Raw genomic sequence first — 10405 nt, forward strand, 5'->3', positions numbered from 1 at the left:
GTATTTGAAAATTGCTATTATGAAACTTAAGCACCAACTTTTCTAATTTCCAATATTTTTGACAATCAAAACTTTTGGCCAAGACTGTACATATATTTAAAAATAGAGTTAAAATAAATACAGTTAGGTCCATAAATATTTGGTCAAACAACTTGTTTCTAATATTTTGTTCTGTACATTACCACAATGAATGTTAAAAGAAAACTTAGATGCAGTTGAGGTGCAGACTTTCAGCTTTAATTCAAATTCAGTGGGCTGAACAAAACAATTGCATAAAAATGAGAGGCAACTAAAGCATTTTTTTTAAACACATGGCCTCAATAAACTCTTAAAAGGTACACTGACCTGACCTCAATTAACTAAGCATTACCGCATTCAGTAATGCAGAAAACAGCCGGCTTTACTGATCACCTTCCAAATGCCAATTCACTAAACGTATGACCGCACTGAAAAATAAAATTACCGACTAGTGAGGTAATTTACCGACTTGTGCTGTAAATACCTCAAGAAATTGCAATTCACAAAGATTAAAGTATTCGGTAAAGGTGTTCGATATTTACCTCCAGCTCTGACCAGCTGCTAACTCAGTCTCCATGTGGTAACATGGACAGATGTAGCAGACAGCCAATAGGGAGAGCCACACAGCCCTGCTTCTCACACCATGTGAACCAATACTCTGGAGGGCGGGACTTTAGAATGGCAGAGCAGGAGAAGGAGACATTTAAAAAGTATTTACTTTTCTTTAGATGTTCAGATCTATAGTACTGGTATACAGAAGAGCTACCTCAAGTGGCTGCAGCACATCTAAAGCATGCGCACCACTTGTGGGAAGACTCACAGCTTTCTGCCTGACCTGCTCCACAGCTGGTGAGACTTAGGCCACATACAGACATCAGACCATGGTCTTTGGAAAATGAAAGATCACAGACCAATCTTACCACCCTTCCTGTAGTATAAGAGCCATACTCTACACAGTCTTTTCTATGGAGCTGAACTCCACATCAGAAAAAAATCATTGCAAGATGCTGCACACACAGATGCTGTACAGACACAAAAGATCAGTATCTGCAAAAGATCTGTTCCTGCCAAAAATCCATTCCTGCAAATTGCAATGATAGTCTATGAGATCTGCAGATCATCATACACACATGATTTAACTGACATTCATCTGCAGATCAGATCCACCAGGATGGATTTTCAGATCTGCAGATCTGCAGATGAATGTCAGTTAAATCATGTGTGTATGATGATCTGCAGATCCCATAGACTATCATTGCAATTTGCAGGAATGGATTTTTGGCAGGAACAGATCTTTTGCAGATACTGATCTTTTGTGTCTGTACAGCATCTGTGTGTGCAGCATCTTGCAAAGATTTTTTTCTGATGTGGAGTTCAGCTCCATAGAAAAGACTGTGTAGAGTATGGCTCTTATACTACAGGAAGGGTGGTAAGATTGGTCTGTGATCTTTCATTTTCCAAAGACTATGGTCTGATGTGTGTATGTGGCCTTAGGCCCAGTGCACACCAAAACCACTAGCAGATCCTCAAAACGCTAGAGGTTTTTGGAGCAGATTTCAGAGCGATTCTAGGCATGTTTAGAGAGTTTTCTAAAACATGCCTAGCGTTTTTTGGAGCATTTTTGTGTAGCAGATTACAAATCTTGTTACAGTAAAAGCTGTTACTGAATAGCATCTGTAACAAAAATGCCTGGAAAACTGCTCTGATCTAACATTTTCCAGAGCGGTTTGAGCTTTTCCTATACTTTACATTGAGGCAGAAATGCTTCTGCAAACCGCAAAAGTGCTGCAGGAGCCACGTTTGCGGTTTGCTAAAAACCTCAAACCACTGGTGTGCATCATCCCATTTAAATACATTAGCCAAGCGTTTTCACAGGCGGAAGCGGTTTGGAAAACGCTACAAAAACCGCTCTGTGTGCACCAGGCCTTACTAAGCAGGGCTTAGTGAATTGAAGCATGTTTTTTTTTAGTATATAACCAAACTCCTACCGCATGCAGGCAATCTTGGTGAATTTGGAGGAAAAAAAAAAAGTGTAAGATACCAACTGCGGTATTTTACCACCCAAAGTTATTTTACTGAATTGCCCTCAGTGAATGGAGGCCAATCCATTTAATTCTGGGGATCTAACTTTTATATATTTCTTTTTTGGCCAGAGTCTTTAAGAGAGGTGTGCTCATAGCGGATCAAGTAGCCGCAAAAAACGCCACTCCTGTGGGCCGCAATGGCCCACAGTTACTTTTGTGACCTCTGGTTCATGACGCTGCAAGGAGAGACTGTGTGTCCCTCGTCCAGGGTGCAGGGGAGCTTCAGGGGGCATGGCTAGGGAGAGAAACCCTGTAGGAATGCCCCTGGCGGGCGTTTTAAACAGGGAATTCCTCTACCGTGTTTACGTCCGAGATAGCGTCAAACAATGTCGCCAATCTCAGGAGCTATAGTGCGGCAGTGGGGGGAGACACAAAGGAATGTCATGAGGCAGAAAACATGCCTCTGTGTCCCATTTGCCTCCCCCAAGAACCACCTCGGGTTCTCTTTAACCTCTTGAGGACTGCTGTGTTAAACCCCCCTAAAGACCAGGCACATTTTCATTAAATTGGCCACTGCAAGCTGCAGGACCGCAAAGCACAGCACACAAGTGATTCCTCCCCCCTTTTATCCCCACCAACAGAGCTCTCTGTTGGTGGGGTCTGATCGCCCCCCCAGTGTTTGTGTTTTTTTTTTTGTTTTTTTTTTTAAATAAAAACTGTTTTTTTCCCCCCCTGCTGTATACCCCCCCTCCCTCCCCCCGCTGGCCAATCCCTGTGATCAGCTGTCATAGGCTTCAGCCTATGACAGCCGATCACCTCCGTGGCTCAGGAGGGGACAGCCGTGTCACACAGCTGTCCCCAGTACAGCGCTGCTGCTGATCGCAGCGTCGTACGGGTAATTAGATGGCGATTACGCCGTCTAGCAGTCTCTCGAGCGGCAATAGCCGCTCTGAGACTGAAGAGGGGGCGGAGCTCCGCCCTCCGAGAATGAGATGCGTGCGCAGCGTGCACACAATCTCATTCAAAACAGAACCCCAGGACTTTATGCCAATTGGCGTTAGGCGGTCCTGGGGCTGCCGGCGCGGCCACGCCCATCGGCGTGACGCGGTCGGCAAAAGGTTAAGATTCTTTACATACACAAAGTACACCAACACTTAACAGAAAGACATATGCAGGACCTGTTCACTGCCAGTAAGTCTGTAAGAGAATACATATTTTGACCTGATACAGCCAGCACATAATGATATTATTTTGTTTAGAGTTCAACTGCAATGCCAGTTACTCAGGAATTAGTTCATTGGGTATGGTCACTTTCCAGATGTCTCTGCCACCTCTGGCTGGTATTGGTTCCAGTAACCATCTGGCGTTGGAAACAGCAGTGAGGTATTTGCCTTGTAAACCAATAAGCAGAGCTTTATTTTCTAGCTCCACAATGTCTTCAGCTGGAAAATCATCAGAACATTGCCATGTATCACCTACATCAATGAGACCTGTTAATGAAACAGAGACATTACTTGCTAGATATTGTCATGTTTTTTTCATGTGAATGAATGCCTGTGTACATGACAAACATGACTAAAGTAAAACAAAACGGAACTGTTCCTAATGGCAACCAATTGTTTAAGAAGGAGCTTCTTTAAAGCATTCTTGGAGTCAATGTTTAAATGTAAAATAGGTACTTACCTCAGTAGCAGGAAGCTTCTGGATAGTCCAGAGGCTTCCCAATCCTTGAGCCCACTGTTCCAGCGTGGATTCCCTCTAAACATATTCAAGAGTTAGTAGAATATGCTTCATATGGCCATACTCCCATCCGAATACGAGCTTCTCCGTACTGGGCATGTACTAGCATGGTCTGTGCATGTCTAGTAGAATGAAGCCACTTATGTATGACTTTGTTTTACTGGGCATGTGCAGATGGTAGTCACACATGCCCAGCTTGGAGAAACTCATACTCGAAAAAGAACATGGCCACAAGAAAAAGAGGGCCCTGGGCAGCAGGGGTGGGCTCAAAGGGATCTGGGGACTCTGGACCATCCAGAAGCTTCTCACTACTTAAGCAAGTAACTTTTAAACTTTTGCTCCTCAAAGGTTTACTTTAGGGTTCTTGTACACTTTGTTGTGGTAGCAGTGTGATTTGGAACAACAGCCGAACATGTGACTTCTGGTGCACTTCCGGGAGTCACAGGGTAATGCACTGCATGTTCTGCGTTACTTCTGCGGCACCCGGAAAACTTCCGTCATACCGGGTCACACCACGGGCAGTGTGTCATGCCTCATTGACTTTAATGGCCACTGCGATGTGATGTGGTCAGTGTAATCTTAACATTGTAGCATATGGTGTGATGGATGTCACCATAGTGGTTAAACTTGCCTCATTTTACTCAGTAGAATGACAAATGAAAAAACAATACATGGAAAGCTATAGGCAAAAAAAAATGCCACAGTAACTATTTATCACCTTGTGTCATAGCTCATGTCTATTCAAGTGTACCCAAGGCAAGAATTATATTGAAAAAAAAAAACAAAAACACACTTACCTAAGAAAAGTAAAGCCTCTGGATCCTGCAGAGACTTCCTACATCTTCCTGAATCCCCCCCCCCCCCCAATTCTTCCTGACTTGATGCAGTCTCCAGAAATCTGCAACAGGCTCTATTTGTAAAAAAAAAAAAAAAAACATTTAGCTTTACTTACCTGGGTCTTCTTCCAACCCCTAGAAGTCTACCTAGTCTAGTGCTGCAGTTCCGCTGCCCTCCATGGTGCTGCTTTTCTCTCCATAAGATCGCCAACCCTTAGCTGGATTGCGGGCTTCTGCACATGCACAGGTGCGTCTCTTGCGATTGCTGTGGTGGCAGGGAGCATTCTGCTCTTGCGCCACAGAAGTGTGACCATGTGAGTCGCCCGTTGCACATGTGCAGAAGCCCTTGACCCAGCTTGTGTCAGCGATCTTATGGAGGTGACAGTGGTACCCTGGAGGGCAACGGAATGGCAGCACTGGACCAGATAGACTTCTAGGGGTTGGAAGAAGCCCCAGGTAAATAAAGCTGAAGTTTTTTTTTACACCTCAGATATGCTTTAAGCCTGTTTCACACAGACGGCTAAACTGCGCACTTAGGCCCCTTCACACTACACGCGTTGCTGTCCGGATTTCAGCAACGCGTGCAGGAGGCAGACACTCACGAACATCAGAAGTGCATAGACTGCACTGTCTGATATTCACACTGCATGCGTTGTGGACTAGTGCGGTCCGCGAACGCATGTTGCACTGATTTTTTGGGTAAACCGTGCGGCTGACCCATTCACTACAAGTGAATGGGATCAGCCACGCAACGCATGCAAACGCAGATTGCGTGCGATCGTACGCGTTGTGTTTTCTGATCGCACGGCCATCTGCGGGTTGTTATGTGAATGAGGCCTTACAGCACAGAGCTATTACCATGACTAGGGTATTTGTGTTAGGATTGTAAAAAATTGTCTCAGGTTTTAGACTGGAACTGAAAGGTAATTTTAGCAACATTAAAACAATGCAAAATAACCGTACGCAATCTTTAAAGTTCTTAGTTGACTTTTCCTCTTTTTCTTTAAAGGAAACCTGAATGAGAGGGATATGGAGACTGCCATAGTCAGTTCCTTTTAAACAATACCAGTTGCATGGCAGTCCTGCTGCAGGTCTGTTTGGCTGCAGTAGTGCCTGTATAGCACAGTAACAAGCATGCAGCTACTCTTGTCAGGTCTGACAATAATGTCAGAAACACCTGATGTGCTGCATGCTGGTTCAGGATCTATGGCTAAAAGTATTAGAAGCAGAGGTTCAGCAGGACAGCCAGGCAACTGGTATTGCTTAAAAGGAAAAATGGGGCAGCATCCATATCTCTATCACTTCAGTTGTCATTTAAAGTGTATCTGAATATTATTTGTATGTTGATCTCTGAAGCATAGTTACATACTTCAACTTTGTTTCTGTGAAGCCCTATTCCTCTCCATAGTGTTTCCTGACTGTAGTACATTTGCTGCCATCTATCACGAGTAGATGATAGATGATAGATGATGATAGAAATAGGACCTCACAGAAACAAAGAACAGTAATGCAGCTGATCATGCTTCCAAGGAGTACATAAAAATACATTTTATAAAAAACCTTCTAGATTTTAAAGTGTACATTAGTCACACGCTAGTAAAAAAAAACAGCACTATGCTACTTACCTGCAATGACACCTCTACCAAACTGCTCCCCTTTTTCTAGGAGCTGCTGCACATAATTAGCATCCATTCCCAGTCTGTGATGAAGAATATCTCTCCAGTCTTCGCCATCCCAGTCTTTCACTGCTATATGTATAGCTAGAGTGCTATTTTTATAATCTGCCAGCAGAGGGCGCCAACGAGTTTCTACAGATTTCACTCCGTTCAACAGGAGACCAGCGTAGGGCTGCCTAAAAGACAGACACCCGAGCTGCATGCTTTCCTGTTCCAAGACCGTAATCTGCAGGATACAGTTACCATGCTAGGGAAGCCACACTACAGCGGAATTACATACTGTATAGGGCCGAGATGCTTCATGAACTCATTTCATGCACGCAGAAACGTGACGGCTTTCTGGTCACCACTGCTAAATAAGTGCATGAAACAACTATTCCCACAATTCTCTACTGAGTTTTTTTTTCTTTTTTAAAGCGAAACTTTATTGACTGTTGCACGCACCAGTAGTGGAAGTGAAATTGCTGTAACGTATTTCATCAGTGGCTGTACAATTACTCAACATTTTGGGCTTGCAATTAGGATATGATTGTGTCAGTTAATAAAATTGATGCAGAATTTTAAAATGTTATTCATCTTATTAAATTGTGCTTATTAATTTGAAAAGCAACATGCAGGATAAAATTAAAAAGGGAGAGTCTTTTGGATGAAAGTAGGTAGATCCAGGTATGTTACCAATAGAAGGAGTCCTTGGTGCTGTAACCTATTTTATGAAATGGATTAAGATGGAATGGCACTCAGGGACGGATCTAGACCAAGTTGCGCCTGGGGCAAGGTCACGTTTTGGCGCCTAAAGGTCAGGTTTTGGCGCCTAAACTGCCATTCCCCATCCAATTTTGGCGCCTAAAGGTCAGGTTTTGGCATCTAAACTGCCATTACCCATCCAGTTTGGGCGTCTGAAGATCCGGTTTTGGCACCTAAACTGCCATTCCCAATCCAGTTTTGGCTTCTAAAGGTCAAGTTTTCGTGCCTAAAGATCAGGTTTTGGTGCCTAAACTGCCATTCCCCATCCAAATTTTGCCTCCTTTTTAAGAATTCAACAAACTGCGCCTGGGGCAAGAGACCCGTCTGCCCCCCCCCTAGATCCGTCCCTGATGGCACCCTAGGCAAGACAGCAGTTTTTGCCCACTGCTGAAGGCCATTTGGCTTTTTTTTTAGTAAGATTTGGTGAGGGCTAGCCTCCACCAGGCCCCTAGAGTCTCTCCAGGCCCTAGGTTTCTGCCTACGTTTGCCTTGTGAACGATCCAACTTTGTGTAGGGCTTGGTATGAGCAGGTCTGCCATCAGATACAGGGCATTTTCTAGGCCATAGAGCTCATAGGGTTAGGGTATATAAATTAAGCCCCCCTTCACACCAAAGACCTGGACACACTATTGCTATGGAGTAGCCATTAGGTAGCCCTCCCAGTATAAGTTGTCCTCCAGTAGGTAGTCAAGGAGGCCACCGTGTAGTTAGCCAGGGAGATCAGCCTGTAGGTAGCCAGAGAGCTCCGGTTACGTAGCCAGAGAGCAGCCCCATTGTAAAGGTAGCCAGAGAGCCCTCATTTTGGTTGCCAGAGAGCCCCCCCCCCCCATTTTTTTAGCCAGAGAGCCCCCGTCTTTGGAGCCAAAGTGCCCCCTGTTTAGGTAGCCAGAGTGCTCCCAGGCTTGGTAGCCAGAGAACACCCTGTGTTGGTAGTCAGCCCCCTCCCTGCTTTGGTAGCCAGAAAGTCCCCATTTGGTAGCCAGAGAGGCCACCTCTGTTCTTGTAACCAGAGAGCCTCTCAGTTTTGGTAGCCAGAGCCCTACCCCCGGTTTAACAGCCAGAGAGCCCCCTTCTTCCATTTTATTAGCCAGAGAGCACCCCAGTTTTGGTAGCCAGGGAGCCCCCCAGTTTTAGTAGCCAGAGAGGGGGGGGGGCACATGCAGAGTGTGGACAGTGGGATTCAAGAGTATTTATAATAACTCACCTGCAGGGATCCAGGCGCTGCAATTTACTCCCTGGTTCCCTGAATCCCATCTCTCTGGTAACAACACCTCCAAGAGGGATGCAAGGAATCAGAGATCAGAGAGTAAATGCAGCATGTGGCTGTCAGCTGGTGAGTTAAAGTAAACACTTCCAAGTTTTGCTGCCCACACTCTGAATGTACCCCCTCCAGCTGCTCCATGAACGAAGCCCCAAAACAGGCAGTGTTTCTTCATAAAAGATCATATTTTGGCAGCTTTTCACATCAATAGGTAGGTACCCCCTCTCCCCATAAACCACCAAATATAAGTAGGCACACTTGTCCCTCTCCCCCCCAAAAAACTCCAAACATAATTTTGTACCCCCTTGGATCCCCAGACATAATGCTGTTTGGTCTGCTTCCCCTGGTAGTCTAGTGGTCTCTACTTCTCCTTACGGTATTCCCTGGCGGTCTAGTGGTTTCCCCCTACCCCTTACAGTATGCCTTGGTGGTCTAGTTATCCCCATCCCCCTCACTGCTCTAGTGGTCCCCACTCCCCTTCCAATATGCCCTGGTGGTCTAATGGTTCCCATATCCCCCTTGCAGTATATCCTGGTGGTCTAGTGGCCCCTCTCCTTACTGTATGCTCTGGTGGTCTAGTGGCCCTTCCATCCTCCTCACAGGATTGCCTGGTGGTCTAGTGGTCCCTCTCCCCCTTACTGTATGTCCTGGAGGTCTAGTACATTACAGTCCTGGCCAAAAGTTTTGAGACTGTCAAAAATATTGGAAATTAGAAAAGTTGGTGCTTAAGTTTTATAATAGCAATTTGCATATACTCCAGAATGTTATGAAGAGTGTTCAGATGAATTGCATAGTCCTTCTTTGCCATGAAAATTAACTGAATCCCCAAAAAACCTTTCCACTGCATTTCATTGCTGTCATTAAAAGACCTGCTGAGATAATTTCAGTAATCGTCTTGTTAACTTAGGTGAGAATGTTGATGAGCACAAGGCTGGAGATCATTATGTCAGGCTGATTGGGTTAGAATGGCAGACTTGACATGTTAAAAGAAGGATGATGCTTGAAATCATTGATCTACCATTGTAACCATGGTGACCAGCAAAAAAACGCATGCAGCCATCATTGCGTGACATAAAAATGGCTTCACAGGCAAGGATATTGTGGCTACTAAGATTGTACCTAAATCAACAATTTATAGGATCATCAAGAACTTTAAGGAAAGAGGTTTAATTCTTGTTAAGATGGCTTCAGGGCGTCCAAGAAAGTCCAGCAGCAAGCACCAGGATCGTCTCCTAAAGAGGATTCAGCTGCGGGATCGGAGTGCAACCAGTGCAGAGCTTGCTCAGGAATGGCAGCAGGCAGGTGTGAGCGCATCTGCATGCACAGTGAGGCAAACATTTTTTGAGTTCTCTCCCAAAAAAACATCAGGGACAGATTGATCTTCTGCAGAAAGTATGGTGAATGGACTGCTGAGGACTGGGGCAAAGTCATATTATCCGAAGAAGCACCTTTCCGATAGTTTGGTGCATCTGGAAAAAGGTTTGTCAGGAGAAGAAAAGGTGAGCGCTACCATCAGTCCTGTGTCACGCCAACAGTAAAGCATCCTGAGACCATTCATGTGTGGGGTTGCTTCTCATTCAAGGGTGTGGGCTCACTCACAATTTTGCCAAAAAACACAGCCATGAATAAAGAATGGTACCAAAATACCCTCCAACAGGAACTTCTTCCAACAATCCAACAACAGTTTAGTGAAGAACAATGCATTTTCCAGCACGATGGAGCACCGTGTCATAAGGCAAAAGTGATAACTGGCTCGGGGACCAAAACGTTGAAATTTTGGGTCCATGGACTGGAAACTCTCTAGATCTTAATCCCATTGAGAACTTGTGACCATTCCTCAAGAGGCAGGTGGACAAACAAAAAACAACTAATTCTGAGAAACTCAAAGAAGTGATTATGAAAGAATGGGTTGCTATCAGTCAGGATTTGGCCCAGAAGTTGATTGAGAGCATGCCCAGTCGAATTTCAGAGGTCCTGAAAAAGAAGGGCCAACACTGCAAATACTGACTCTTTGCATAAATCTCATGTAATTGTCAATAAAAGCCTTTGAAACATATGAAGTGCTTATAATTATATTTCAGTACATCACATAAACAATTGAAACAG

At 44.7% G+C, this 10405-nt stretch overlaps 1 protein-coding gene and 1 long non-coding RNA gene across 2 annotated transcripts; both read right to left on the minus strand.

Annotated features, from left to right (window-relative positions):
• Positions 1–215: 215 nt before the first annotated feature.
• LOC137528307 (uncharacterized) lies at positions 216–2739 on the minus strand. Its single transcript, XR_011023357.1, has 2 exons — positions 1508–2739; positions 216–873 (listed from the first exon to the last, which is right to left on the minus strand). It is a non-coding gene; the product is annotated as an uncharacterized lncRNA (long non-coding RNA).
• A 64-nt stretch (positions 2740–2803) lies between these two features.
• Positions 2804–6667, minus strand: LOC137528308 (protein EOLA1-like). The gene is made up of 2 exons (XM_068249588.1): positions 6244–6667; positions 2804–3532 (listed from the first exon to the last, which is right to left on the minus strand). The coding sequence occupies exons 1-2, from the start codon at positions 6494–6496 to the stop codon at positions 3321–3323; spliced, it is 465 nt and encodes a 154-aa protein (XP_068105689.1). The 5' UTR covers positions 6497–6667; the 3' UTR covers positions 2804–3320.
• Between the last annotated feature and the right edge of the window lie 3738 nt (positions 6668–10405).

The sequence above is a fragment of the Hyperolius riggenbachi genome, chromosome 8 (assembly GCF_040937935.1).
Source record: "Hyperolius riggenbachi isolate aHypRig1 chromosome 8, aHypRig1.pri, whole genome shotgun sequence".
Taxonomy (NCBI): domain Eukaryota; kingdom Metazoa; phylum Chordata; class Amphibia; order Anura; family Hyperoliidae; genus Hyperolius; species Hyperolius riggenbachi.

Coding starts and splice junctions, on each gene's coding strand:
- LOC137528308 (XM_068249588.1), bottom strand. CDS start 6,496: ATGCAGCTCGGGTGTCTGTCTTTTAGGCAGCCCTACGCTGGTCTCCTG. Junction 3,533..6,243: donor TGGTAGAGGTGTCATTGCAG/GTAAGTAGCATA, acceptor TTTCATTAACAG/GTCTCATTGATGTAGGTGAT.